The sequence below is a fragment of the Aspergillus alliaceus genome (assembly GCF_009176365.1).
Source record: "Aspergillus alliaceus strain CBS 536.65 unplaced genomic scaffold BDW43scaffold_56, whole genome shotgun sequence".
Lineage (NCBI taxonomy): Eukaryota > Fungi > Ascomycota > Eurotiomycetes > Eurotiales > Aspergillaceae > Aspergillus > Aspergillus alliaceus.
The window spans coordinates 111,868-138,102 of NW_022474739.1; the positions used below are offsets into that span (position 1 = coordinate 111,868).

The following is a 26,235-nucleotide window of genomic DNA, read 5'->3' on the forward strand; positions in this document are numbered from 1 at the left end:
AATCAGTAAATTAGTTTAGTTTAGGAACTCGGCGCAGTGGGACGCGCGTGTTGCTGTCTGGCAGTGTCTACTTCAGGGGCAATTGGCGCTATTCTATATCGGGACTAGTCGATACTAACAATCATCTGGTCCAACGGTAGGCATTGTGCCTGACGTCTAAAGTGCCCCAAAGATACATTCCTCTACTAGAACTTATTCAAGGATCCCTCATCAAACTTAATCCATTCAGCAGACATGATAAGTTAGGTAGAGATACCGAGTACCCATACCCATGGGAACAACTATCCGTCGTACTCACCTTCTTGAACTCTACTCGCCTCTCAATCAAATCGCTGTTCCGATATCCCCAGGTTGCGAATCGCTTGCCCTTCTGCAGTCGCAGTGATATTGCTCGCGAAATTCAGACGACGTTATATTCTCCAAGATATTCAATGCTTTCTCACTTGATTTAACCTTAGCGTAACGGCCGCAAGATGCTGTTGCCTCTGCAATAACAACGTCATGTACGATGACAGCTGCCAGGACACTGCCGGTATCCCCATCTACAGGGGGTATCTCCCCGGCTTTAAGGCAATAATTCGTGCAACCGTACTCGTTGAGCAGTCTATTCTGCAAAAAGGTCTAGAGTTGATCAGCCATAAACGAACAGTAACAGTTGTAAAGATGGTCTCACGGTCGGGTGTTTGTTAGCAAAGGTGTCATATATTGTCATATCGTGGAAATATGTTTTCACATGGCGCTGAAAAAAGTCTTCCACCACCTCAAAAGTGAGGCTCGAGTCGACAAAGACAGCACCTAGATAAGCTTCAACCAAGTCCGGCAAGCACTGATGATCGAAGTTAGTTGAACTTTACACCAAACTGTGCATACATAGTTTCTTACCTTGGGCGGGTCCTTGGTAGCCATCCAATAATCAACTGCGCCATCGCTTTCGTTTTCTGCAGCTTGGATCTCCTCGGCATAATGTGTGATTCGCGATTGCAGCGGGTTACTGAAATGCCTGAGATGTGTATGGAGCCCTAGCTTAACAGCCAAAGCCCCGAGGAACTTGTTCGACACCATCGCCATCTATAGACCTCATTATGAGATGCCTGGTAGCCATAAAATGGCTAGATATGTACTTACTTTGTGCTCTGTCAGCCATTGTGGATCTTTGTCTGGGAATCGATAGAATAAGTACTCTACGCAAACCATATCTAGCAGAGAGTCCCCTAGGAATTCGAGCCTTTGGTAGCATGGCACTTTGGCCCATGCCGAAGGATATGATGGATGAATAAAAGCCGAATGCAAGAGACGAGGATATTTGAATCGATATCCCAAACTCTCCTCGACTTTGCGGCAAAGATCCAATTCATACCCATCTGGAGTTTGGGTCTGGTACTTAGGCAGCACGTAAGACGCAATATATGCTTTCCAGCATGAGGCCTTATGATTGGTGCTGTCGACAACAGCACTGACCGCTTTGACAGCCATATCGAATCGGTGGTCAGGCCCACCTGAGAGCAATGAGGCTCCAATCAAAGCTTCACAAACGTCTGCGACTGTTTTCTCTCTAAGTGCATGTTTGCTCTCCGCGGAGACCTTCTTACTGTGATCCCTACCATGCAACAAGGTCAAGCCATCAGGGTACCACGTGTGCCTAATATTCTAATGTCAGTTAATGGTTCGGCAAGTACAAGCTCTTTCATACCTTGAGAAGCCTCGACTGCGGATATACTGATAAAGCCCCTTCCTCAAGGCTGAATTGAGGAGATTCTTGTTGCATATGAGACACATTCGATTAACATGAAAATCGAACTCGTCATCATCTGGGTTCTGCACGAAGAGGGAAATGGACGTTGCCATTTTGAGGAAACAATCTCCCAAGAATTCAAGACGCTCATAGTTCTTCCCCATCCCTCTTTGAACATGGATCTGTTGCAACCGATGCTCCTCTGTGTTATCAGAATCTTTCGTGAAAGCCTCCAGCGCATAGTTGGGCTTAACGATTAATTCCAGTTCTTCGCAGCCCTCTAGCGCAATTAGATATGCATCGATCCTGCTTATTATGGCCGGAAAAGCAAGGCAAGAAGCAGCGATCTCCGGAGGGATCTAAAAGGCCAGTCAGCATCTAAGCCGTGTGTGGTACTCAATTTTGCAAAGTTTTTAACTAACAGCGGAAATCCTGAGTGGCTCTATACAGATAAAACATCTGGTTTCAACGTCTTTTTCGGCTTCTGTCATTTTGTCCAGAAGGTTTCTCCGAAGTCGAACCAACTCGGCTTGGAAGACTGGCTGGGCCCAGTTGCATTTCATGAGGAAGGCAGTCCGTGCATTCTTGGAACCGCTTAATATATAGTTCATGATGTTTTCCATATACCTACGGCGTGGCACAGAGGATGGTGGCGGGCTTGAAGGGCGCAAAGTATCGTCAACGGCTAAAGTGAAGTATCGGTACCTCCCATCCCATCTATCAAATACAAAGCGATTGATCATAGCCTTCGATGATTTCTCCTGAGGGAAAGGCACTTCCTCATTGTCGTACACAAAAAGAAGCAGTTCCCAGTCCGTCAGACTTTCTAGATTATTGGCTTTCTTGGGCTTTTTAGTCCTAGCTGGCGCAATCCAGTATGGCAAATTTTCAGGTTCCCTATCATAAGTCTTATGAAACACATCATGGAAGACACGAAGGGTAAACGTTGTCAAATAATCCAATTCTTGACTGGATAACTGCAAGGCTCCCTCCAGAGATTCGGTAGCGACCGTAGTCTCTATATCCTCATCCAGGAAGATAGTGAATGATGGGAAATTCGGTAATCTCTCGCGAGTGAACAGAATCATACTTCCACGTTGGCGAGTGAGTGGCTCCGAGGGTATGAATGATATAGTGGTTGCATATATCGTGCCTGGAAGCGTACCTTGCTGCTTTCCCCAAAATGAAGGCTTCAATAGCATGCCATATAAATTTGTCCGCGATGAAGTGATGGCAAGTCTCGCATTCCTCATGGCAGGCAGGCGTCGATGATAGACCGAGTTGAAATGATCATCAAGCAATTTGTGTTTTCGGAGCAAGACACAAGCATCAAAGGCCGCGGACTTCTTAGAAGTGGATTTCTTAGGTGCTGGGCTGCCGGTAAGCCCTCTGACAGGAGACTTTTCTGGTAGAATAACTTCACAGACGAAATTATTGTTCTGTGGTAGCACCACATATGCCACCTGGGCCGATGTTTCCTTTTCGTATTGCTATAGAACGCATGTATCTTATTAAGAACTTGACAGAAACAGTATGGGACTATAATGCTCACCAAGGAACTAGCGTAGCGTGCAAGAATAGCAAGGGCAGAATGGTACGTCAGTTTTGCGCCTGTGGCCCGGATTGTAAATGTCCGCTTCTCATCTTCATTCTGGAGGATTGAGTTCAAATCACTATCAATTCCACGGATTATTCGGTCTTCAGGAAGTGTTTCACAAAAGCTTTGCATAATTTTCTGCTGTTGCGTTAAAACTAGTAGCTCTAGATCAAAGGTACACACTTACCTCAGCCTCCCTCACATCCATTAGTCGTGCCTCATGATCAGCATTGTACCTTTCAACCATGGTTGCATACTGCATGCAAATAAGTCAGAGTTGCCTTGGTGCTCAGAGGTAGCTGGACCATGTCTTACCACTGAACTTGAATGTCTAGCGCGGCCACGACTTTGCACATACTGTATAAGAGTTTGGTATAAATCAAATCTATTTTGTTAGCATGTAAGCTCGACTAAGATCTATAATGCAGCGATATACCTAACGACAAGGTTACAGTCAGGGATATCGAGCCCTTCTTCAGCTACGGAAGTAGCAAACTTTCTGCTCGTTAGGACAAGAGACTGGTGCAGAGATCAAGTTTTGTTTCTTACCAAGCAATTAATCTCACCACTTCTGAATTTCACCAAAGCGAGAAACTGTTGGCGGAACGACACGTTCATTCCGACAATGCCGCCGGATCGGACACCAATAAGAATGCCAGGTCGCAGGTAAGGTATTTCCAAAGTGTTGAAGAGGTCGAACAACATCTTCGCAGTGTAGCGCTTTTGTGTAAAAATGATGCACTTTGTCTCTTTTGGATGCTCAAAATGTTTCGTGAGCTCTTTTCGAAGAACCTGCACTTTAGGGCTTAGTTCACCTGGAGCATTGGGGCTATTGAACGAATGATCCTTGACAATATCGCTGGCTTCCTGGATCCTCGATATCTCCTTGTGAGCGCTCTCAGAAACCTGCGATGAGGTGCCAGAGTGAGTGAGCTTTCCCACGTTGCCTTGGAGTTTGGGTAACACATCGTCTGCTAGAGCGTGCACCCATGCCCGATCCGCGCACCATGGACCGAGCTCGGAACTAGCCTGCAGAGTAAATCTGAACACAGGCTGCAATGAGCTAATGTCGCCAAAGCGGTTTTGCATGATCTGATATAGCTTGGTCGCAAATGGTAGATCGAGCTTGTCATATTCCCATACTTGCTCGATCGGACGTCTAACAACTTGCCTTAACAAAGTGAGCTTCGATGTCGTGGCAATCTTGCTGTCTAAGAGAGTCTCCAGGTTCCTGTAGTATATAAAATTAGAACAATGATATATCATTGTATATATGTAATATGACGTACGTAGCTGATTCTACAATATCACCTTTGGTGTCTATGGGGGACGCTGTCATTCCAAAGATTCTTGGACGCTCTGTCGGGTCTGCCTTGAGGTAGGATTCTCTTATAATCCTATATAAATCATTGAGAGTACATTAGTCCAGTATTTCGTCTCTTTGAGATATACGTACCGTGCATAAGGATGGTCCTTCTTCGTGTGATGGGCTTCATCGAAAATGAGTAGGTTAATTTGATCTATTCTTACGTAGGAGTTGAGGAGACACTGATTCAAGATCTCTGCAGTACAAACTACCACCATATTATTCTCAAAGTACTTGTCCCAGGTCTGTTTGCTCCAAAGATCGGTACCCATTGCACCGAAAAAATGTGCAACCTTCTGATCAAGATTGTTCCGCAAGACGGCCGTTTGTTGAAACGCGAGCGTTACGCTATTCACCTGGTTTTACATTAGTGCACCAAAGTAGTAAACAATCCATAGTATACGCACAAGAAAGAAGGAAATACGAGGCAGTCTGCCATTCGCACGATCGATTAGCTCATTTTGAATAATGTGCTTTAGCAGAAGCACTGCGATTAAAGTTTTACCAGAGCCTACTAGACAGTTAGAGCATGAGGGCTGAAAGTGTTAATGTTTAAAGAGTGAGCCTGTATGAACATACCTGTATCGAGAACAGCAATGGTATTCTGTGACTTTGCCCTTTCAAAGAGTTCTGCCTGGTATTCCCTCGGGTCAAGCATCCCAGCCCCAGCATCTTGTTTCGCTACCAGGCTTGCCGTAGAAAGCCGGGCATCAGGCAAGTCGGCAGGTGTAGGTCTAGTATTATTGCTAGGGCTTGTGTCAGCCCGTTCAGAAAGCCTAAGCCCAGGTTAGCTATCGATGGCAAAGAAGCCTGGAATATGGATCGTACAAAGCCTCGAACTTGTCATTCTGAATTCTCCGCTTCTGCGAGAGGAGCGACTGGGCGGATATTTGCTCATTATTTCCATCAGACCCGTCTGAAGAGCTATCATATCCATCAATATGTTCAGTGGTAGACATTGTTATTTCATCGGAGAGCACCGTAGATGAGGAAATATTGGGAACTTGGTGAATGGCACATCTCTCTGAATATCTTGCTTTTGAAAGTGGCATTTTGAGCTTGTTTTATCAGCTATGTGATTTAAGAAAGGTCAAGATGCGTTCATGTTTGGTAATCTGGTCAGGGCTGGTCCCTAGTAGTTGAAAGGAAGGGTGAAGTGAGCTGTAAAAGGGATTCTCTTTGTAAAAAAAGTGAATGTGAAAGGTCACACATTATGGACTCAAAGAAGTAGTAGTAGCTTGTTAGCTACGAGGTTACACTATCGAACAAAATTTATAGTCAAAACATTTGTTTTCCCACATGTTTCATTCACCTTATTGAGTCCTATCAAGCAACAGTACCTAAATTGACCCAAGCTTCTTTGATAATTGTATTGAACTTATGAGCTATATATAACAAAAATTATTTCAATATTGTAGACCTACAGCCTTTAGAGATGTATTTTGTCAAGTCTTGAGCTAGCTACTGAAGGCGGAAACGATATATAATGTCTATATATATGTGGCCAACTTAGCATATAATATGTTAAGAAAATAGTAAGATTAATTAGAAATCTTCATTCGAAAATAGTATATTGAAGATATTGATTCTATAGAATTAGACGAAAAGCCTTTGTCCTTAATGTTAATATTTCATTCGTTATTCTCGTGCTTGGCCTAGGCTATGGTCCATAAATTACTTGAAACACCAATACTTCTTCACTCTCGAAACGATATTTATCTTTCCTCGGTACATTCTCAAAGGTTGCTATTAGACAAGCAATGGCACCATCACTAGTGCCACCAAGACTGACAGCGTTGGGAAAAAATATAGATCATAGAAGCTTCCCAGTAATACCCTTCTTTGATAAATAGCGTGCCTATATTGCCCGACCCAAGTCTTTCTTACCTTTCCTCTCCTGATCTATCGCCCATAACAAGGGTAGAATATAATCGGTCAGGGTCGTCATTGTTATCGTGTCCTGCCTGATCCCATCGACAACATAGTCTTAGAGAGTCAAGTTTAGCTGCCTAATTTATGTCAAGCTATAGAGAGCCGGCCTTGGTAGGACCCTACGTTCCTCATCCTCTCCCTCTTTGTGCGGACAACAATTCTCAAATTGTCTGGCCTAGTCTTATATTATTCTCCTAAAACCTCCGGCAAGCATGTTTTAGCGATAGAAAGAACCCCTACATCAAGCAGTTGCGCTGGGAGACGTAAAACATAATCTCGAAGTGTGGCTCTATTTGGTAATAACCTTAGGCATTTTAAACGCTTGAAGATATATGCAGTTCCCTTTGGTTCTAATTCATAACCTTCATTGTTCCCGTGACTTAGCCCCTTCCTTAACAGTCCTGATTAATCCTTGCACTACCTATGGCGGAGCCAAAGCGGCGGAGCGAAAGGCTGATATTGTTGGGTGGATGCAGCAGTCCAGGACAGTCATTTTGCTAGGCTCTCGTTCAATCCGATCAAGTGCCATGAGTAGCTCAGCCTTGGCCTTGACCTGCATCGAGAACAAAAGTGGGTCCATGTTGTTTTCAGGTATTTCATGAGCGTGTGGATTATCGAGGTAAGAGGCATGAAACATATTACAAAGACTCGTAACAAACGATGCTTCCAATTATTGCAGTAGTTGTAAGGACCACCGAGTATGACAGTCTGTACTGTAGGCTAATGGAAGATTCCTCCTCCCTCCCTCCCCCCGGCTGGAGGGGAAGAATACAGACATAGTTAACATACCTCAATTGCGTACCCTAAATTGTTGAATATAAAGATAACCGAGTTTTACCCTAGTTCGAATCATGATGCTCAGCACCTGTGCCGTCGTTTGGCTACCATCCCCAATCATAGTTATAACTCTTCCATCTAGCCTCCCTAATTGATAGCCTTAAGTTGATGGTAAGCTCCACCCCATTGAACGGTATATCATTTGCATATGGAATTTGGTTCCACTGGGCAGTTTTATTGCCTGTGCATTAAACTAGCTATCCCCTGTCTTAGCAATGAGTGTATCATTGGGGCTGAGAATAACTTGGATACCCTGAAGGACAGTATATACTGATAGAGCTGGGTTATTGATAACGCTCTCGTCCATCTTTGCGACACTGGGGATTGCCTGTAATGAAGTCAGTGTGGTGGGTTTTTGAGGAATATCGGATTTGATCAGAGCATCCGATATCTGTCCAAGGCAAATCCCTTCAATTACATTACCATCTGGTGCTGTAATGCAATAACTTTGAAGCCTAAGATACGGTGAGACCCACGACAAATATCAAGGCAACAAATGTCAAGGCAACTGCCAAGTGTATGATGATCGGTCCAATGGCATCCTACAGTTACCCATAGGCCAGAGCCCATAACAGCCTCTTTGCATTTTGGTTCGCTAGCAGAAGGTCAGAATGTTCCTCTAAATTATGGATGCGACTCAGGAACAGTGGACTTTCCATCTGGCTGAACGAATACGGCGCATCCAAGTTTATCAATCAAAGCCATTAGTATATCAGGAGAGATACCATGACAAGCACGGGCGCCCACAAGCTTTATAGGCTTCGCAGTTGACCTTCAAGCATACATGATGGCAACAACTGCGGCTAAGACGTGAGATGGTTGTGCTTGCAAGGTTCATATACTGAGATTGGGGTAGGAGTCTCGCAAGCTACCGGTATCTGAGCAAGGTTAGACAGGATTTCGATATAAAAAGGAAGGGAATCATGTAAGGATCGGGCAATTGAATAATCGAAGCTCTTAACAGGATTGCTTTGGGCGGTAATGCGTGTGGATAAAGTGGTGACTTCAGCAAAAACTCGTAGGGCTTGATATCTGCCCTTGGTACCTAATGTACATATGATGAATCAACCTGTCCTGACCAAATGTATCTTGGGGTAGGCACCCTGATATGACTATTGCTCTGAGACCTTTTGGATATGCGCCCGCGATAGCATTGAATATAGAAAGACCCAACCATAAAAGTTACAGCTACGACAGCTACTCTGCCTGGCGTGCGTACCAATTAGCAGCATATCCAGCATTGAGTTTGTCACAATATCCGATCATGCGAAGAGACTTATTCTCCCGCAACTGGTCCAAGAGGGATACGTTGAAGTCCCCTAAGTGGTCATTAGAATAAGACTATTTGAACGACAGGTTTTCCCTTACCAGGTACCACGAACTAGTCTGTAACCCCCAACTCCTCCATACGATAAGCTAATATTACTCCAAGATTATAGTGACTGGGACGGAATGGGCCGAGTATGTCGCAAAGAACCCAGCTTTCTTTCCACTTCCCCCGATCTGGAACACTACGCGTCCTTGCATTTCTTCTTACAGTGCGCCAGGTTAAATCAACGACATCAGGCTAGGCCAGCACATACCTTTTTCCATCAGCCCATACCCTCTTGGCAGCTCTTCAAAGTCTGATACTTTGTAAGGTACTACGAATCCAACTGGGGCAAAAAATCTATAGTGCCTCTTCCGTATCATATTTGTTGCCAGTGTATGGTCCTTTCACGGTAATTTTCGACTCACTATGGAGAGTATGCCCATTTGAATCGATCCTTGTGGGATGCCTACAACAATAACCGTTCCCCACGCCGTACATACTATGCCCATTGTGAAATCAGTTTTCTATCACCCGAGATCTATATGGATGTTGATATGAATCTATAGGAGACACGTGATTACTTAGTAGCTTAGCCAGATCACCAACTCCTCAGCCCCTGAAGGCTTTACCAATTGGTAGTTAAGTAGAAGAAGAAGCGTTCAAGATAGTTGATACAGTCGTCCATAGAATTGAGTATCTATCGGAATGGCATCCGGTCCTCAGTAGGCTACGTACGTGTAGCTGATACAGTATCATTCTGCCCATCTTTCCCCTGAAATCTCAACAGATGTCATCACCTGTATCGCCTGGTTAAATGGGTTCTTTACTGAGACAACGACCACAATTGCATGAGGCCCTCCATCGGGGACAGTCCTCACTTCGTCGATCAGGCCTGGAGATGATTTGTAATCCACAAAGTTGTCAACGCCTAATCCTTCCATACTCATCTTTCGCTTGAAGCACCCGTGGAAAGTGCTAGAATTCGGTAGCCACAGGCTTTCACGTACAGACAAGCTACAGAGCCGAGTCCCCATCTACTTGCATTCTAGCTGTTTTCATTGGGCTCACGCAGCTGGCCTTGAGCGTGGACGATATGCTATTATGGGCTACACGGAGATTGTACCAAGCATCAATCAACGTATCGCTACCTGCCTAATGTTGCCTTGTATCTTTGTTCTAGTAGTTGCTAGCCTTACGTAACTTCAGGCTAATGAGGTTCTGCAGTGTTCGCAACAAGGCTTATGTGGAGCTATGCTTTACCGCACTAGTACTTGCAAGCTGATACTGTATCGGCCTGTGAGACCTGCTACTCCAAAGTTGATGGCTGAATGTGAGTTAGTGGGAAATGAATCTATTCCGCCTTGAACAGAACTGTGCTACATTCATAGGGTGAACCGGTAAATCTAGTATGTATTTATTAATGAATGAGCGAAAGAATGTAAAAGGTGTACTAGAATATGTCATGATAATACCGTTTAGTGCTGACTATGAAGGCCTGGCAGTATCTGCACCCTACCATAGACGTAGGAAGCTGTATCACCATCCCTACACGGCTGCGCTAGAATGTTCGCCCCGTTCGGGAAAAGTAATCTAATCGAAGAAAACGTAGCCTGCGATGTGTAAGATAGAGCAATATGTCGTGTAGCAGTATGAAGCGTAACTCCGTTGTTCGGACCCGGTTCCCTCTGGATAATCTCGCATTGTTTCTTGATGGGCTCTTTTGCCCCTCGGAAATAAGGGCCGACGAGATAGAATCCCCTGCAGTGAGGCAGGCAGTAGTATCTGAAGAGTAATTCACTGCCAGTACATTCGCTGCGCACCAATCACTGGGGGATCCTTACAATCTGCAGGTAGCTTGTAATCATTGAGCAGACTGACACAAATTAACGGGATTTACACTAACAGTCGACTTTATGTCTTTTATATATGCACGAGCAGTCACTAAAATATCAAGTATAATGTTTATAGTGGGGCTAGAGACAAATAAATTCCGATGCCGCGGAGCGGACCCATTTATTTGGTATTTATTTTTTATTTTTTAATAAATTTCAATAAATTATTGTAATTTTACCCCTCTCCGCGGAGCTCTGTACAGTGCCGTGCAGCTTTGATCATTCCAACCATCCTTTCTTTTGAACAACTACAATGGAACAACCACAGAATCTTCGCTCTCTTTTCGCTGCCGCAATAGCTGAGAAGTCAGCTTTGGAGATTCGCCCCGACTCTAACTCTGACCTATATCGTAGTGAAGTCAGTGCAACAATAGCTAAATTCGAGGAATGCGCGCGGCTCGTTGCGGTGCTATCGTTATTCAGTTCGAACGAACCGCTGGAAGATATCGCAACTGGAGATTTACAGTAATCTTAGTACCTTTGTCCCTTCTGTGTCTCGAGCTGGACTAATACTTTCCGCTCCCATTAGGTATCTCACAGTGTCATACCATCTTGCGGAGCTCCTCCAAAGATCATATAACTCCGACCGCATGCCTACCCTTCGACGTGCACTCGAGCAATATGAAAACTATCTCACGCGCTTAGACGATTATGAATTACTCAATGATAAGGATAAGAAGCTCTACGAACGATATACTGCGAACCCCACGTCCTTTTCGCTGACGTCTGCCAACGATGCGGCGGCCCGGAGAGAGGTGAAGATAAATAGATTCAGGGAGGAAAAGGAGCTTAAACAAAGGCTTCAGGTTGGATAGACTTTACTCCGAGGGGTTAGTAACCTTACTTACGTATCTGAAGTACCTCTCCGAGAATCGAAGCCGGCTCCAAACCGATGATGAAGATGTTCGACAACTCTATATTGCAGAGATCAAGTTGTATACTCACCAGACATTTCAGTCCTTGGACCTTCTTTCGCAGGAGCTGTCGATGCTTTCGGCCATTCGCAACGCGGCACCAGCCCCCGGTCAGATCTTACCAGAAGACGCCAGACGACGGAAGGACGCCCAACAGTCGGAATACTCTGAACGACTAGACCCTCCTGTTTCCCAACTTCTGCAGGGAGGCAGGTTCGGACCGATATTGAGTAAGGATGGGAAACCAATGCAACCATTCACGCTCCTGGATCGGCGGACACAGCTCCAGCAAGGTGTTTTCCGACCTGGCCATAATTTACCCACTATGACCATTGATGAATACCTGGAAGAAGAGAAGAGAAGAGGCGGCGTTGTCCAAGGCGGGGAGAAATCCGGCATGAAAGAGGAAGTAGATGAGGATGATATGGACAGGGCTGACGAAGAAACTATGAAAGCAAGAGCTTGGGATGAATATAAGGAAGCGAACCCGAGAGGTTCTGGCAATACCTTGAATAGAGGCTAATATTAAGATAAAACTGCTAGGACACCTCTAATGCATCCATGTATCATGCTTCTGGAGCGTAGTTCATCCCATCTCTGCCTTATTCATACCAGATTACTTTTGCGCTGTTTGCTAATTTTGCCTCAAGACTCGATAATGCCGATTGCAGACTGTACATAATCTGACCGGGAACAAGCTTCCATGCGAGGTTTCTTTCAATAGCAAGTATGATATGGAGCATATGAAGCCGATATTTTCTCTGTTATGTACAGTTGTCTGTCTAGGTACAATTTCTGAACCATGGAGAAGACCAGCCCCTCAGCACAGGACATCTATCTATACTATCATCACTTAAGCGGCCTGCTTGTTCCGCTGGATATCCTCGAGGATTTTTCCAGCTCCCTTGGATACCAATTCTTTGGCGACAGCCACACCAAAGTCTTCAGCAGCTTGAGCGGACTCGACGGATCCATCGATTTCAACCTCAGCGCTTTCCTTACCGTCCACACTGACAACTATAGATCTCATTCGAAGCTTCTTTGATCCATCAGAGGATTGAATCCATTCAGTTTCAACCCCAAGTGGCGCACTGCAGCCACCTTCAAGGGTCCGTAGCAGGCTCCGCTCAGCAAGGCTGGCAAAGGTTGTTTCATTATGACCGATATTGTTCAGCATATCACGTATCACCCGATCATCCTTTCGGATTTCGATGCCCAACGCACCCTGACCAACTGCATAAAGCATCCCGCCGTTCTTAGAGTCCAGATACTGTGAGATGCGGTCATCAAGGCCCAATCTCAGTAAACCAGCAGCTGCCAAGATAATGCAAGTGTAAGGCGAGTCCTCTGCATCCAGTTTGGCAAGTCGAGTACCAATATTCCCACGAACATCCATGACATTCAAGTGGGGGTATTTTAGAGCTAGTTGAGCAGTACGGCGAATGGAGGAGGTTCCAACAACAGATCCCGCAGGCATATCGGCAAAAGACATGCTTGGTAGCCCTTTTTTAACAACTAGAACATCCCTGGAATCTTCACGCTTCATCATAGGGCCCAACGCACATGTGGGAGGTAGGACAGTTGGCACATCTGAAGACAGGCAACTCTATTAGAATTCGTTCCCCATTGTTGGGAGCATAGACAAGTCACGAACCTTTCAGTGAATGGACAATGAAATCCACTCGCCCAGCCATTAAATGTTCCTCCAATTCCTCCGTCCATAGGTTCTTCGTCGTGAACTCTCGGAAAGCAATAGTCGTGTTCAAATCTCCGGCAGTTTCCTGCGAGTGTATTTTGAATTCATAGTCAGGATATACCTCTTTAAGCGCGGCGACGACCAGTTCTGTTTGCGAAAGGGCAAGTTTAGATTTGCGCGTCCCAACCGTGAATGTCTTCTGGGGTGAGGGGTTGGTGGCGCCAGAGGTGGGGTTTAAAGTAGAGGCCATTCCGACGGTTGAGGGGAAGTATCGTAAGAAGTTCTTTTAGTGTGATCAGCGATACAGCTGGTAGATTTATGTCCCCGATAAACGGTCCGTATATCGACAGAGGAATATACAATGTGCAGAGCGGTTATTATCTTAATGGCAGGCTGGAGACGCCGAAAAGAAAAACTAAGGTTGGTTCCAGAAATGGAAGGACTGGAGCGGTATTGTAATCTGCGTTAGGTAATCCCAATACACGTGCGGAAATCACGAGATCGTCGGAAAACAAGATAAGAAGATTAGAAGAAGAGCAACAACAACAACACAAGCTTCACGATATCCCCCTTACGGAGCCATTGCAGACGCCATCATTTAATTATTAAACTTGTGTACCGGTCGGGGACCGTTCTCATACCTTGAAGCCGAAACCCAGGCAAAGGTGCATTATCCCCAGATTTGTGACGGACTGACGTAGCCACGCGAACCTCGGCATCGGAAGACGGCTTATCGCTGGCGATCATCTCCCCAGAGTCACGGACTTCATCGATGGTGTTCTGGAACCGTCGCCTCCACTACCTTATAACCGACAACGTTCGTGTGTTTCCCTGGAATACCGCTACTTTCATCTCCCATCCTTATCCCCTCAATTTTCTGTATCACCCACGTGAATTCTGCCTTATTTTTTGTTCTTTTTCTTTCGCCTTTCTAGACGTCTACAGGGTCTTCCCGACCTGATAGATCAAGATGGGCTCGAACACCGGAAGGACAACCAAGCTTGCTCTCGTACCGCTTCCCAAAGGCTCCGTTTTGCTCCCTGGAGTCACCCTACGGATCCCAGTTGCTAACCGACCCGACCTTTCCAATCTCCTCTCGTCGATTGTTGATCGAACATCGGCGGCCAAGCGGGAGGGAAATGTCATCACCTTTGGCTGTGTTCCCCTTAGCTCGCCCTTTTTAAGTAAGGATGGCCAACAGTTGATTGACAATGGAACCTTGGATGATGAGAAGAAGGAGGAGTATGATGCTATCGATGCAGGCCAGGCCAGGAAGGAAGATCTCTTCCGTTATGGCACAGTCGGCAAGGTAATCGGTGTTCAACGCCGCGCCTATTCAGAAGCGTCCCTTGTGGTCCAAGGAATCCAGCGATTCACAGTAAGGCGTATTTTGAAGGAAAGGCCTTATTTTGAAGCTGAGGCCATTTTGCATGATGAGAAAGGTTTGTCTACCAATCTTTTTTTACTTGTAGCGCCACTGTGGGCTGATGAAATGCTTTTCTTCTAATGGATAGATTATGTGACTAATGATGCGGAAACCATCGAATTGTTTCAGCAGCTGAGACGACTCTCGCGAGAGCTGCTGACTCTATTACGACTGTCGTCACTTTTGCCTTCTTCTTCAACGCGCTTGTCGCCACTCATTGCCCGCAAGTTCGAGCTGTTCATATCTAAAACAGATTTGACGCAGGCCGGAAGGCTCGCCGATTTCATGGCAGATGTTGCTGAATCTGGACTCGAGGAAAAGCTTCGAGTCCTTGCTTCGCTGGATCATAAAATCAGACTTCAAAGAGTGGTCGAGATACTTAGCAGACAGGTCCAAAGTATCAAGAGTAGTGTTAAAGTCACCACCATTACCACCAACAGCTTCCCTCCATCTGGGTTTGACATTAACCAGATTGATCCACGCGACCGTGAACTTCTTGCAAGACGGGCTATGGCTGGTCTCACGGGCCTGACACCTCCAGGGGTTGCAGGTGGAAGAAACAATGACGGCGATGACAAGGAAGCAAACGAGGTCGATGAACTCCAGCAGAAGCTACAGGAAGCTCAACTCAGCCCCGAGGCTAGGAAGGTCGCCGATAAGGAGCTACGTCGTCTTCGGAAGATGAACCCGGCAAATGCAGAATACGGTGTTTGCCGGACGTATCTCGAGAATATCTTAGAAATCCCATGGACCAAGGTCACCGAAGACCGGCTTGGCCCTGACACGCTGAAAAGGGCCAGACAACAGTTGGATGACGACCACTACGGTCTTGAAAAGATTAAGAAGCGACTTCTTGAGTACTTGGCTGTCCTCAGACTGAAGCAGTCTACTAACCAGGGTGTCGAACAGCAGATTGCTGCCCTATCTAAAGATCTTGATACTGCGGATGAAGGCGATATTGAGAAGGATCTTCCAGGTTTGTCTGATGCAGACCGTGTTGCTGTTGAGTCTAAGCTGCATCTCCTCAAGTCTAAGCGTATGATTGACAAGTCTCCAATTCTGTTACTTGCCGGCCCCCCTGGCACTGGTAAGACCAGTCTAGCGAGATCTGTTGCTACTTCCCTCGGCCGCAAATTTCACAGAATTTCTCTCGGGGGTGTTAGGGATGAGGCAGAAATTAGGGGTCACCGACGGACCTATGTGGCTGCAATGCCTGGACTGATTGTCAATGGACTTAAGAAAGTTGGCGTCGCGAATCCGGTCTTCTTGCTCGATGAAATCGACAAGGTCGGCGGCGCCAATTTTCAGGGTGACCCTTCCGCAGCTATGCTCGAGGTTTTAGATCCTGAGCAGAACCACACATTCACTGATCACTATATCAATATTCCGATTGACTTAAGCAAAGTTCTTTTCATCGCCACTGCTAACTCTCTTGACACCATCCCTGCTCCATTACTTGATCGTATGGAGACGATCTCCTTGTCTGGTTACACTACCGTCGAAAAGCGGCATATTGCAAAGAGACACCTTATTCCAAAGCAAATCCAAGTCAACGGGCTCTCTGAGGGCCAGGTTATTCTTTCTGATGAGGTCATTGACAAAACAATTACTTCATACACTCGAGAGTCTGGCGTTCGTAACCTAGAACGTGAGCTCGGTTCTATCTGTCGCTACAAAGCAGTGCAGTATGCCGATGCTGGAGATGCAGGTCGACCGGATGCATATAATCCTGTTGTTACCATGGATGATCTGGAGGAGATACTCGGCATCGAGCGATTCGAGGAAGAGATCGCTGAAAAGCATGGTCGTCCAGGAGTTGTTACCGGCCTTGTTGCTTACTCTACCGGAGGGCAGGGTAGTATCCTATTTATTGAGGTTGCCGACATGCCAGGAAATGGCCGTGTGCAACTTACCGGAAAGCTTGGTGACGTCTTGAAAGAGAGTGTTGAGGTGGCCTTAACATGGGTGAAGGCTCATTCTTACGAGCTTGGATTGACCCCTGATCCTAGCGAAGATATCATGAAGAGTCGGAGTTTGCATGTTCATTGTCCATCCGGAGCGATTCCAAAGGACGGTCCCTCTGCTGGACTTGCACACACCATTGGGCTAATTTCGCTTTTCTCGAACAAGGCTGTGCCCCCTAAGCTTGCAATGACTGGTGAGGTGTCTCTTCGAGGAAGAGTGATGCCTGTTGGAGGTATCAAGGAAAAGCTCATCGGAGCGCACCGTGCGGGTGTGAAGACCGTTCTTTTACCTATCCAGAATCGTAAGGATGTGAAGGATGTTCCTCAAGAGGTTAGCGACGGCCTTGAGATCATTTATGTTAGGTAAGGCTTACCCGCTACCCTCCACGTACTTTCTTACTGACGCTGTTTGTAGCAACATTTGGGAGGCCATTCGACAAGTGTGGCCTGATGCACACTGGCCTGGTCAACATCAGATGAACTTTGTTGAGAGCCGACTTTAGGTTTTCTACTCGCTGACACTGTCAAACAGATTGAACATGTTTATGTTTGCCTTTTGCATCACTAGATTGGTCTTTTAGCGTATCTCAACTCTTGTGACTCCTGCATAGCGTGTTGTCTCGTCTACATAACCCGTTGCCCGCTATATGTATAGCATAACCTGTCGTTCGCAGTAGCTTTTTCGTTCTGGATTTTTGTTTTCGTTTCTCTTTTCTTTTCAGAATAACTCTTTCCCCTTCTACCTCCGCTCTCTTTATTACACCACAAGTGGGACACACTGGAACAGTTACTTTCAATATATTGAGACAGCATACATATAATACAGAGTCAATGATCACCACATAATAGAAAAAGAAACGGTCCATCAGCACAGACCAGATCACCAAAGCGCAGAGTAAAGCCGCTTTTCTATACCCGACCTTCCAGGCCTAACACGGAAAAATAAAGCACGACAGGGAAGAAATAAAACAATTACAAGATGCAAACCACTCATGAACTAGTGGAAGACTTGCCGAGACCCGTGCGATCATAGCTAAGACCCAAAGCCTGCCAAGTAGGTCTCCACGTTTTCGAGCCGTCCAGCAGCTTCTTCGCTTCCTCAGCGTAGGCCTCGCGCGACGCCGTATCAACCTTCGTGCCCGCGTCCGGACGATGCATATCTTGGATCTCACTTTGGTATTTTTCCGCTGCGTGGAACTGATTGTGTTCCCAACTGCAAATTGCCAAAACGGCCATTCGTTAGCCCACAACCCACAACTTCACCACTCAAACCAATATACCTGGACAAACAAAAAATAAAACACAATAAATGAGGAACGAGAAAAACTTACTCAGACATATCCTTCGGAGCCTCGGGCCAAACGAATGGCTGTGTCATCTCAATCGTCATCTTCTTCTTCGACATGGGTCTTCTTATCTTCCCGTATCCGAATTTACCCTGAGGACGAAGCCGAGTGACCTTCTGCTGCTCGACGTAGCTTCTCACGGAGATGACGTCGACCCCATACACACGTTGCATGTAATCGCGCATATCCAGCTTGTTGAAACTCAACGGGACGTAGAAGGAGGCGTATCGCGGAGGCAGAAATGGTGTGCGGATGAGAGCGATTGTGAAGTCAGGGCTGGAGGATTATGTATCAGTCAATTTGTCCATGTATTTTTATTTATTATTTTTTATTTTGACTCATTATCTTCGGTATATGGAGGTGTAGGCGTTGCAACTTACAGGTAGACCTGTTTCCGCATGGATAGCGGCGCCGAGGGGGAGAGCCAGTCGGCGGGCTTCTTGGGGAACTTGGAGAATTGGCGGACCATTTTGTCTTTCTTGCGCCTAATTGAGAGATATTGGGGTTGGTAGGTATTCGTTGGACTGGGGTTGGTTTTAGTTGGGTGAACTTGATATCGTTCGGGCTTTCATCTTGGCGGAACTTTCGCAGAGTTGCGGGTGTGGCCGCATCGCTTGCCGTAGTTTTCTAGGCCAACGGAGCTAAGCATCGGGGTGTTGCAAAGGATAAGAATTAAGAATGCGAACTTAATACATAGATAGATTATACGGATTATTAGTTCAGAAATACCAATATCATATTTGGTAGCATTTAACACATTTTACACGCTCATAATGGTCATTACTATCATCGAAATTTTACTCATTAACCCTCCGAATGTTTAGGAGACATGCAATTCACCAAGTCGTCGGGAACTGTCGTTGATCGCATCAGACTCAGACTCCTTCAACTTGGCGGCTTGGCTCTCTTCATTTGCATTGGTATAGCCCTCGGCTTCTTCCTCTGAGCCAGACCCTGAATGATCCTCCTCGTCATCGCTTCCCTGTCCTTCTTCACCTTCATTAGCGCCGACCTCCCGCATATATGCTTCCAGGTCGCGAGCCATCTTCCTCGAGAATCCCGACGCTTCGACTTCAACGTCTAGTCGCTTTCCAGGGTTCTCCAAGAGCTGTTTCTTGGCGTCGGCAAAGAACGGTCCAGGTTCATCGCTGACATAACGGAACTTTCGCTGGAAATAACGCTTGATGCAATTTACATCACGGTTAAAGTACATCTCCGCATTGACATGGTCAATCGATACCATTTGTGGGAAATCGATGATGACCGGAACCAGCCGGATATTCTCGTCATTCTCTGCATCTGCTGGGGCCTTGCCCTTGGCATTGGGGTCCGCTTCCTCCTTGATGAGGATATTAAATTCATTAAAGTCACCATGGATCAGCCCATACCGAGCTAACCGCATAATTGTATCCATGAGCTCTGAATACAACAGGGACGGGTTAGGAACCGTCGAGATCTGACGTAGCGGAAAAGCGTCGATGAGACTCATAACAATCGTGTGCCTGTTCTGCGCAATGGGCTCAGGTACTGAGAATCCATTCTGTCCAAGCGCTTTCATGAACGCATACTCCTTCATAGCTGCCAGACGCGACATGTACATCCACGAGCCCGTTTGCCGGTGTCGTAGGTAGTCTCGGTTCGTTTTGACTGTCCGGAAGGAAATGCGACCGAGACGATGGATCTTGAGAATGTGCTGGGTCCCCTGATGGTTCGCAACCACGATAATGTCTGATTCCTTTCCGACGCCGATTTGGTTGCCCACGGAGTAGATGCATTTTTGCTTTTGGTGAGCATTGAGCGCTAGATAATCGAGGCCACCGTAGGTGAGACGATATCCGTCGTCTAGTAAACCAACAAGCATTAGATGCGATCTAGGCACACAGCGCAATCGAGGACATACATTTGGCATTCTTCACTTTCGCGATAAGGTTCGTTTTGGCCAAGTTCGAAATAGCCCGGTTTACACCACTACCACCACGAAGACCTGAGATATTGGCAATCAAAGGAGTCGGAACGACTTCATGATTTCTGCTTCCTGTTTCAACCTGGAAACATCTATCGTTAGCTGTCAGACAACACGCTACCCAAGCGGCAAGAAATCGCGGGGTGATGAGGGGCATACCGCAGAGAGAACGCGGAAATCCTCGGAAGTGAGGTAACGAATCGCCTTGGGATCGAGCTTCATGGTTTTCTATGGTTATTAAGGACTAGGGCAAAAAAACCACTGATTTTCTTGAACCGTAGACTGCATCGCGAGAGATGCCGCGGACATGGAGAGAAAAAGTGACACCTTCCTTGCCCTATGCCCTACTTTCCGTTCCGGGAACATCAACTACCTCCTTGGGGACCTCGAGGACAGTCAAGTTACAATTTGCCTATCCAGACCTAGGAATAGTAGGCAGAATAGCCATACCCACTGTTATTCTAGTCCTGTTTTAGTCATACGTGTTTGATATATATAGCCTACAATGTAGGTTCAGTGAAAAGTGTTGGCCTGTGACGCCCCAGGTCTACTTCGTATAAGCTCGGATGCCTTCCACCACACCTGTAACACTCTAACCGGATACAAACAATGGCTTAATCGTGGAAAGCGATGCATGTTATTTCCCGACTCATGCTGAATACATTAGACCAAATCATATCAGAGCGCCGTTTGTGTCTTCCAGCGCTCGATTAAACACGCGTAAAAACCTATAGAAAAACAGTATATCACTTAAGCAGTGCTCTGCTCCCCTTCCCAGTTAGGGTTCTGCGCGTAAATCGTTAGTTATTGCGATTTATATGGAGAAGAACCAGGCAAACTTACTTTGCGCAGAATGACCAAGCCCTCGAGTGTGCTACTGAGAGGGATATACTGCTCATCCTCAAGCTCGGCTCTTTCACCGTGTGCGAGGAGGACTGGTGTGCTTTGTGTCTGCCATCCAGTGATAGTCTTAGGGCGTCCAGCCTGTCCAACAATATCCACAGCCTGTCCCACTCGCACATTCACGGTAAGAGGCTGAAGGTCCTCGTCAAGGGTTACAAGGAAGCGAGGATACATGGCGGTGATAAGGAAGTAGAGTAGGTAGTGGTGTTCAGCAAGAACGAATTGCTTAGCATCGATCATAGACACGAGGACTGTGAGCAAACCAGCAGCGGAAACTCTGGATAGAACCTGGCGATCGGTGTGGAAAGGATTCAATGTCATGGTGCCTTTGCCCATATGTAGGAGACCCTGGGCGATGCGGACCATAAACAGAGAGTTCTGGTCACGGTGGTAGTAGCTGGCCAACTGTCTAAGCAGCTGTGCCAAACGGGCGTTATTGGTACCGGCGCCGCAAAGGCCCATGGCGAAGATAGCGTTGATTGCAACGTCATTGTCATTGTCGTGACTGTACCGCGACAAAGTATCGTACACCTTCATCTGTGGGTTGCTAGGGGTGATCAAGCCCATAGCAAGGGGAACTGCCTTCCGGATATTGCTAGCGCCATAGTGCATCAGGTGGCCAAATTGCCTAAGGATCATGTCCTGGCCGACTTCTTCACCCATGGCAATTAGCGACAGACCCAAGACAGCGTATGACTGAACAAGCTCATCACCCTTCTTTTCATCATTTTCTTCAATTATATCATTGCAGATGTGAAGGAGTTCCTGCAGCTTCAGAACTGTACCTGTTCCGGCCCATGCGCAAACGGAGGCAAGTACGGAGGTTGGCTTAGCCATAGGGTGATCCACAGCTTTGAGGATATCAAGGATAACATCAACCTCTTCCTGGCGGCCAAAGTAAAGGAGCGCCAGGCCAAGAGCCATAAAGCGCGTCCACTTATCCTTAAGCTGCTTTTGGCGCTCCTCATCCATCAGAGTAGTGGCAATTGCCTCGCTGACCTGATGGTTGGAGGATCCAACAAAGATCAAACCCAGGGAGACCGCCGCCATGGCAGATAGTTGCATATCAAGCGACACATCTTCGACAATCGGAAGTAGAACATCGAGAAGTTCTTCCTTGTTAGATCCAGCATAAGCCAAACCAAGACCCATGATGGATGCGACTCTCATTGGCACATTCTTAGCTTCTAGGTTATCGGGGTCGCTTAGAAGCGCCAGAGCAGGATCGGAATCCAAACGGACACCCGAGTTAAGTATACCGATGGATAGCAGTGCACCAGCCTTAATCTGATCTTCCGTTGCATATGTGTACTTATCGATCTTGTCGAGACCAACGTCAACATCCCTGTGCAAGAGCATGCCCATGGAGGCTGTTGTCGAAAGCATGCCGTCATCCTTCGTTTTCCAAACCCATGGGCCTTTATCGCCCTCGACCAGCATCATCTTATCGTTTCCATATCCAGCATTGGCAAATGAGTTCACAAAGGCGCTGGCGAGATTGTGTCGCGCAGAGTCGACGTTAGTCAAGCCAGCTCCGCGGCTGCTTTCTAAGTGTGTCTTGTAAATATCTTCTGGCATCTTAGGGTCGAGAATGTTGAGCTCCTTTCCGAGCGACTTGAAATGACTGGGGATCAGGGTATTGTTAAGACAATCCATGAAAGATTGGTCTTCCTCTTCCTCAGGCATGTCTAGCCAAATTTGTTGTCTGGCAACAAGGAAAGCCATCTGCTTCTTCAGCGCCCTATCCGACGTGGCATTGATATCGCTCTTGATGAGCTCGGTATCGTTCAAACGGATCGCGAGAACAACTGCCTTGGTGAGCTCCTTGTAACGGACATAGATCTCGTGGGCCGTTCGGAGGAACTGCTGGTCTTCGGGGTATGTGAGGAGATTGACCATGGAAACCATATATAGACAGACTCTCGAGTATGTATTCTCATCCAAGAAACGCGGGATCTCTTCGATTATTTCGAGCTCGCTCAGAAGGTCAACGGCGTCAGCTTCAGCATTATGGCTCAAGAAGTACGGAACCAGGGACAGTGAAAGATCGATCAAATCCTGTACATCCTTTTCGGCATTTAACCTGTTCTGATATTCCTGGCCGATTTCCAAAGCTAGATGCCTGATGTATTCGTGGCCCCAGGAACCAAGGTCCTCCGACTTTGTCAATAACCGGTACTTCAGCGTCTCGAGTTTCTCCTCATCCCCGTAAGTCATTCCGAGGACCGAAAGCATATCAGCCAAGGAGTCCTAGATTATATCAATTAATAACAAATCTCTACGATGGCCATACTAAGGTAGAGAAACTAACCTTAACTGACCCCGCCAACCACTTCTCATAGAGCGCTGTAAGCTCATCGTAGTGTGGTCTGAGGAACTTAAGAGGTTTGGGAACAGCTGTCATCGAAGAGGTTGAAGTCTTTATAAAATTCTTAATAGCATCTAATGCGGGAGCGTAAAGGGTGGTATCGGGTTCCTAGATGAAGAGTGGGCAGGTAAACGTCACCGTTCAGCATGTCAAAGGTCTGGGTTGAAGAGCCCCTACCTTTAATCTTTCCACAAGCATCTCCAGCTCATTTTTCAGCTGCTGATCTTCCTCACTTAGCTCCTCTGGATGATATGACCGGTTAGCATCCGCATGGGACGGGAGAATCGCTCGGTACAAATCAGTGCATTGACTCAAGATCATGACCTACCTTCCTGGGGTTCTTCATCCTTCTTCTTTCCATCCGCTTGTTGCTTTTCATCGGCCGGGGCCTTCTTTGCTCCGGGAAGGTCTTTCACATCATCAACCTTGCCCTTGCCCTTGTCGGCGGGAGCTGACCGCTCGCCTTCTTTCACCATTCTCACGGGTACCTGGCGTCGAGTATATCTATGTGCTGTTGGAAAATTCGGAGCTTATCAATCAAGCAAAGGGAGCGTTAGATGCGATAAAACCCAATGATTATAGTAGAACAAGCCTCTGCACGAGGAGGGATGGAGCAGAGAACGGGAGGGTAAGCTTGTTGATGGAAGCAGAGAGACAGCAGTCGCTCATCGCCATTGCGTTGCGCTGCCGGTGGAGCTACCGCCGGATTATGTAAGACATAATCCGCCAAGACTTTCAACAAGGCGTACCTTTTCAAAGTTCTTCTATATGATCGAAAGACTTTCATTTATTTGAGCAAGCACTTTAAGCCTAGTGGTAGTGGAAAATTTACTAGAATTAATTAAAGGCACGTAGCTAAGCTACGACTTTGTATACTATTAGAGTTGACCTAAATCAGTAATCATTCAAGCACTAAGATAATTTAAAGGAAATAATTGGGCCAGTGCTCCGCTGGATGGATCATCTTTTGGAATAGGGCCAGGCTTGGTGAACTTCGTCTAGCTTTCTTGAGAGAACTCTTCCGGAATTTGAACCAAATCATCATGGACATTTGCTAGGGACCGAGTATCCTTAGCATCTGGATAGAGTAAATAATAGCCTCTTGCACGCATTAACTCCAGTAAAGATTCCATCACAGCTGGGTACTTTTCTGAGATAATCTTTTCGTGGGATGTAGATTCTTCATCGGCAAGCCGGTCAGAAAGAAAAGAATGGAGCTCAATCCACTTATCTCCAAAATACAATGCTGCGTTACTGTTCGGAACCTGCCGCAGTGAGACGGATATAGTCTCTCCGTCACCGCGGTACGGGATATGACTAGTATCAATAGCATCGGGGTTGAACAATTCGCTTTTAGTAGGAAGCGAGGATGGGAGCTCTAATGAAACGCCAAGTAAATTCGATGCCGTTTTTTCCGCAGTTGCCGCGTATTTGTACTTCAATGCGATATACTTAAGGTAGTGGTAGAAAGAAGCCGACAACTCTGTTTGCGGGGAGAGCATGAGCACATGAGTCGTATTTGGATCTTGGGGATAGAAAGCCTCTGCGGTTCTCAGAGAAGCTTCGGCTGCATCCATGGCGCCTGCCCGTATACGTCGACGGAGAGTAACCTTACTCGACATGTGAGGGGGCCATTTCATCGTCCTTAAATACTGAAGAAGCTGCGAATCCACGTCATGGGGAAGTTCAATAGTCAAACTGGGAATCGATCCAAGGTAGTCTGCATCTTTCAATGAGTGAATCAACCTGATAAGAGATCCAGATGATTCGGGAGGGGCTTGAATCAGAATCTCGATGTGGAAATCATTCCACGCTATAGATCAAGTCAGCTACGATATCCACATCTGGGGAGGATGATTTCTGATCTATGTTTTACCTTGAAGAGAGTGACTATCTAGGAAAGACATCCACATAAGGTGTCTGGCAGCGGTAGGAAGCGCAATATGGGTCATCCAAAGATCCTGCGTCCCCCTCACAACGCCTTGTAAGAAAAAGGCTTCTTCCAGTGAATTTCCTTGAGTGATAATTGCCTGTGGAGATAGAAAAGCTTGCACATAGCTTAAACCGGATACAATGGCCCTCTCCATGCGGGCATCTGTCGACCACTGAGCGTAATCTGCTCGGCCATCTATAGGCTAAGTTTCAGCACGTTGTGTAGCCAATTTGGGGGAGGAATGCCTAAACATACCATGCCAATTGATAGGACAGTCACCGTCGTCTATGCCATTCACGCGCTGGATCCCTTCAATTGAGACGTCATCCCTCCCCATAAACACGAAGTGGACTTCATTATCCCGCTGATTAGCCATCTTGCAAGCGAGAGGGAGAAGATCCGAGATGCTTTTCAGGCTGGCGCCTGCGAAGACAACTGCACGACTGGCAAGCAAGCCTTGGGCGCCCGGTAATTTGAGAAACCTATACAAGGTTTTACCAAGATCGTTGAAATGGATTTTGCCCTCATAGTAAAGGTCCCCACCAGGCGCAAGCTCATCCCGTGAAGGAGGGCTTTGTTGAGGGATGGCGGGCGATGGTACGGAAGGGGACCATGATATTCCAGGTCTTTGTCGCACTTCCGTAAGTGCAGGGTTAAATCGCTCTGGAGCGGGAGAAAGATCGGTAGGCATATTTCTAAAAAATAGATACAGCAAATACAACGTAATCACTCCAAATAGAATCCGCCGCGGCCGAGGTAGCTTCCATCGCTTCGATGGGTGCCAGAAATGCGAGCGCTTCTGTAGTCGATAGTCGTCGTCCTTCTTCCCCAACTCTTCATCAGCCAGAAACGGCTTCTTGGAAGTCAGCATAATTTGCGCATATGAATGATAGCCCCGGGGGAGCTTTTCGATTCAAGTGTGGCATTTGACAGTAGAATTGGTGAGAAGAACAAAAGACGTTGTTGACATTCGATTAAGTAGGGGCGGGTTGCGCATAGTTTGGACGGTTGCGGGATTCCACCGATTAAATAGATTAAATTAAATTTCTATCTA

At 46.6% G+C, this 26,235-nt stretch overlaps 9 protein-coding genes across 9 annotated transcripts; 2 read left to right on the top strand and 7 right to left on the bottom strand.

The window, feature by feature from the left end:
• Positions 1–324: 324 nt before the first annotated feature.
• On the bottom strand, positions 325–5,903 carry BDW43DRAFT_322391 (putative RNA helicase/RNAse III; the record flags this gene model as incomplete). Its single annotated transcript, XM_032049539.1, has 16 exons — positions 5,524–5,903; positions 5,275–5,471; positions 5,103–5,206; positions 4,786–5,051; positions 4,619–4,726; positions 3,879–4,560; positions 3,766–3,824; positions 3,645–3,714; positions 3,517–3,585; positions 3,285–3,467; positions 2,155–3,222; positions 1,691–2,091; positions 1,126–1,639; positions 883–1,068; positions 674–826; positions 325–621 (listed from the first exon to the last, which is right to left on the bottom strand). The coding sequence occupies exons 1-16, from the start codon at positions 5,745–5,747 to the stop codon at positions 325–327; spliced, it is 4,581 nt and encodes a 1,526-aa protein (XP_031895930.1). The 5' UTR covers positions 5,748–5,903.
• A 1,145-nt stretch (positions 5,904–7,048) lies between these two features.
• On the bottom strand, positions 7,049–8,991 carry BDW43DRAFT_322393 (uncharacterized protein; the record flags this gene model as incomplete). Its single annotated transcript, XM_032049540.1, has 11 exons — positions 7,049–7,290; positions 7,456–7,563; positions 7,597–7,628; positions 7,659–7,896; positions 7,941–8,059; positions 8,102–8,236; positions 8,359–8,496; positions 8,534–8,584; positions 8,666–8,783; positions 8,875–8,906; positions 8,942–8,991. The coding sequence occupies 11 exons, from the start codon at positions 8,989–8,991 to the stop codon at positions 7,049–7,051; spliced, it is 1,263 nt and encodes a 420-aa protein (XP_031895931.1).
• A 1,781-nt stretch (positions 8,992–10,772) lies between these two features.
• BDW43DRAFT_196478 (IGBP1/TAP42 family protein) lies at positions 10,773–12,270 on the top strand. The gene is made up of 3 exons (XM_032039082.1): positions 10,773–11,133; positions 11,198–11,474; positions 11,527–12,270. The coding sequence occupies exons 1-3, from the start codon at positions 10,922–10,924 to the stop codon at positions 12,103–12,105; spliced, it is 1,068 nt and encodes a 355-aa protein (XP_031895932.1). The 5' UTR covers positions 10,773–10,921; the 3' UTR covers positions 12,106–12,270.
• On the bottom strand, positions 12,271–13,811 carry BDW43DRAFT_196498 (porphobilinogen deaminase). The gene is made up of 2 exons (XM_032039084.1): positions 13,237–13,811; positions 12,271–13,172 (listed from the first exon to the last, which is right to left on the bottom strand). The coding sequence occupies exons 1-2, from the start codon at positions 13,526–13,528 to the stop codon at positions 12,436–12,438; spliced, it is 1,029 nt and encodes a 342-aa protein (XP_031895933.1). The 5' UTR covers positions 13,529–13,811; the 3' UTR covers positions 12,271–12,435.
• A 437-nt stretch (positions 13,812–14,248) lies between these two features.
• Positions 14,249–17,171, top strand: BDW43DRAFT_315268 (putative LON domain serine protease; the record flags this gene model as incomplete). Its single annotated transcript, XM_032048016.1, has 3 exons — positions 14,249–14,720; positions 14,793–17,031; positions 17,084–17,171. 3 exons carry the CDS (start codon positions 14,249–14,251, stop codon positions 17,169–17,171), a joined length of 2,799 nt encoding a protein of 932 aa, XP_031895934.1.
• A 349-nt stretch (positions 17,172–17,520) lies between these two features.
• On the bottom strand, positions 17,521–18,627 carry BDW43DRAFT_196494 (mitochondrial 54S ribosomal protein uL23m). Its single transcript, XM_032039083.1, has 3 exons — positions 18,395–18,627; positions 18,000–18,290; positions 17,521–17,881 (listed from the first exon to the last, which is right to left on the bottom strand). Exons 1-3 carry the CDS (start codon positions 18,481–18,483, stop codon positions 17,659–17,661), a joined length of 603 nt encoding a protein of 200 aa, XP_031895935.1. The 5' UTR covers positions 18,484–18,627; the 3' UTR covers positions 17,521–17,658.
• Positions 18,628–18,772: 145 nt separating this feature from the next.
• Positions 18,773–20,236, bottom strand: BDW43DRAFT_289294 (protein kinase RIO2). The gene is made up of 3 exons (XM_032043378.1): positions 20,137–20,236; positions 19,915–20,059; positions 18,773–19,856 (listed from the first exon to the last, which is right to left on the bottom strand). Exons 1-3 carry the CDS (start codon positions 20,197–20,199, stop codon positions 18,835–18,837), a joined length of 1,230 nt encoding a protein of 409 aa, XP_031895936.1. The 5' UTR covers positions 20,200–20,236; the 3' UTR covers positions 18,773–18,834.
• Positions 20,237–20,419: 183 nt separating this feature from the next.
• On the bottom strand, positions 20,420–23,874 carry BDW43DRAFT_289300 (proteasome regulatory particle base subunit RPN1). Its single transcript, XM_032043379.1, has 5 exons — positions 23,577–23,874; positions 23,426–23,490; positions 23,192–23,356; positions 20,821–23,130; positions 20,420–20,763 (listed from the first exon to the last, which is right to left on the bottom strand). The coding sequence occupies exons 1-5, from the start codon at positions 23,722–23,724 to the stop codon at positions 20,728–20,730; spliced, it is 2,724 nt and encodes a 907-aa protein (XP_031895937.1). The 5' UTR covers positions 23,725–23,874; the 3' UTR covers positions 20,420–20,727.
• A 215-nt stretch (positions 23,875–24,089) lies between these two features.
• On the bottom strand, positions 24,090–26,178 carry BDW43DRAFT_289305 (uncharacterized protein). Its single transcript, XM_032043380.1, has 3 exons — positions 25,437–26,178; positions 25,125–25,376; positions 24,090–25,061 (listed from the first exon to the last, which is right to left on the bottom strand). The coding sequence occupies exons 1-3, from the start codon at positions 26,050–26,052 to the stop codon at positions 24,247–24,249; spliced, it is 1,683 nt and encodes a 560-aa protein (XP_031895938.1). The 5' UTR covers positions 26,053–26,178; the 3' UTR covers positions 24,090–24,246.
• Between the last annotated feature and the right edge of the window lie 57 nt (positions 26,179–26,235).

What these genes read in the sequence shown, in the direction of transcription:
- BDW43DRAFT_196478 (XM_032039082.1), top strand. Translation starts at nt 10,922, where the DNA reads ATGGAACAACCACAGAATCTTCGCTCTCTTTTCGCTGCCGCAATAGCT. An exon ending in ATCGCAACTGGAGATTTACA is followed by an intron (nt 11,134 to 11,197) that starts GTAATCTTAGTA and finishes CGCTCCCATTAG; the next exon opens with GTATCTCACAGTGTCATACC. An exon ending in AGCTTAAACAAAGGCTTCAG is followed by an intron (nt 11,475 to 11,526) that starts GTTGGATAGACT and finishes ACGTATCTGAAG; the next exon opens with TACCTCTCCGAGAATCGAAG.
- BDW43DRAFT_196498 (XM_032039084.1), bottom strand. Translation starts at nt 13,528, where the DNA reads ATGGCCTCTACTTTAAACCCCACCTCTGGCGCCACCAACCCCTCACCC. An exon ending in CATTGTCCATTCACTGAAAG is followed by an intron (nt 13,173 to 13,236) that starts GTTCGTGACTTG and finishes GCCTGTCTTCAG; the next exon opens with ATGTGCCAACTGTCCTACCT.
- BDW43DRAFT_196494 (XM_032039083.1), bottom strand. Translation starts at nt 18,483, where the DNA reads ATGGTCCGCCAATTCTCCAAGTTCCCCAAGAAGCCCGCCGACTGGCTC. An exon ending in ATGCGGAAACAGGTCTACCT is followed by an intron (nt 18,291 to 18,394) that starts GTAAGTTGCAAC and finishes ATAATCCTCCAG; the next exon opens with CCCTGACTTCACAATCGCTC. An exon ending in GCTCCGAAGGATATGTCTGA is followed by an intron (nt 17,882 to 17,999) that starts GTAAGTTTTTCT and finishes GGCAATTTGCAG; the next exon opens with TTGGGAACACAATCAGTTCC.
- BDW43DRAFT_289294 (XM_032043378.1), bottom strand. Translation starts at nt 20,199, where the DNA reads ATGAAGCTCGATCCCAAGGCGATTCGTTACCTCACTTCCGAGGATTTC. An exon ending in ATTTCCGCGTTCTCTCTGCG is followed by an intron (nt 20,060 to 20,136) that starts GTATGCCCCTCA and finishes AGATGTTTCCAG; the next exon opens with GTTGAAACAGGAAGCAGAAA. An exon ending in GAAAGTGAAGAATGCCAAAT is followed by an intron (nt 19,857 to 19,914) that starts GTATGTCCTCGA and finishes TTGGTTTACTAG; the next exon opens with ACGACGGATATCGTCTCACC.
- BDW43DRAFT_289300 (XM_032043379.1), bottom strand. Translation starts at nt 23,724, where the DNA reads ATGGTGAAAGAAGGCGAGCGGTCAGCTCCCGCCGACAAGGGCAAGGGC. An exon ending in GGATGAAGAACCCCAGGAAG is followed by an intron (nt 23,491 to 23,576) that starts GTAGGTCATGAT and finishes CATATCATCCAG; the next exon opens with AGGAGCTAAGTGAGGAAGAT. An exon ending in GGTTGGCGGGGTCAGTTAAG is followed by an intron (nt 23,131 to 23,191) that starts GTTAGTTTCTCT and finishes GATATAATCTAG; the next exon opens with GACTCCTTGGCTGATATGCT.
- BDW43DRAFT_289305 (XM_032043380.1), bottom strand. Translation starts at nt 26,052, where the DNA reads ATGCTGACTTCCAAGAAGCCGTTTCTGGCTGATGAAGAGTTGGGGAAG. An exon ending in CTGTCCTATCAATTGGCATG is followed by an intron (nt 25,377 to 25,436) that starts GTATGTTTAGGC and finishes CTTAGCCTATAG; the next exon opens with ATGGCCGAGCAGATTACGCT. An exon ending in AGATAGTCACTCTCTTCAAG is followed by an intron (nt 25,062 to 25,124) that starts GTAAAACATAGA and finishes CTTGATCTATAG; the next exon opens with CGTGGAATGATTTCCACATC.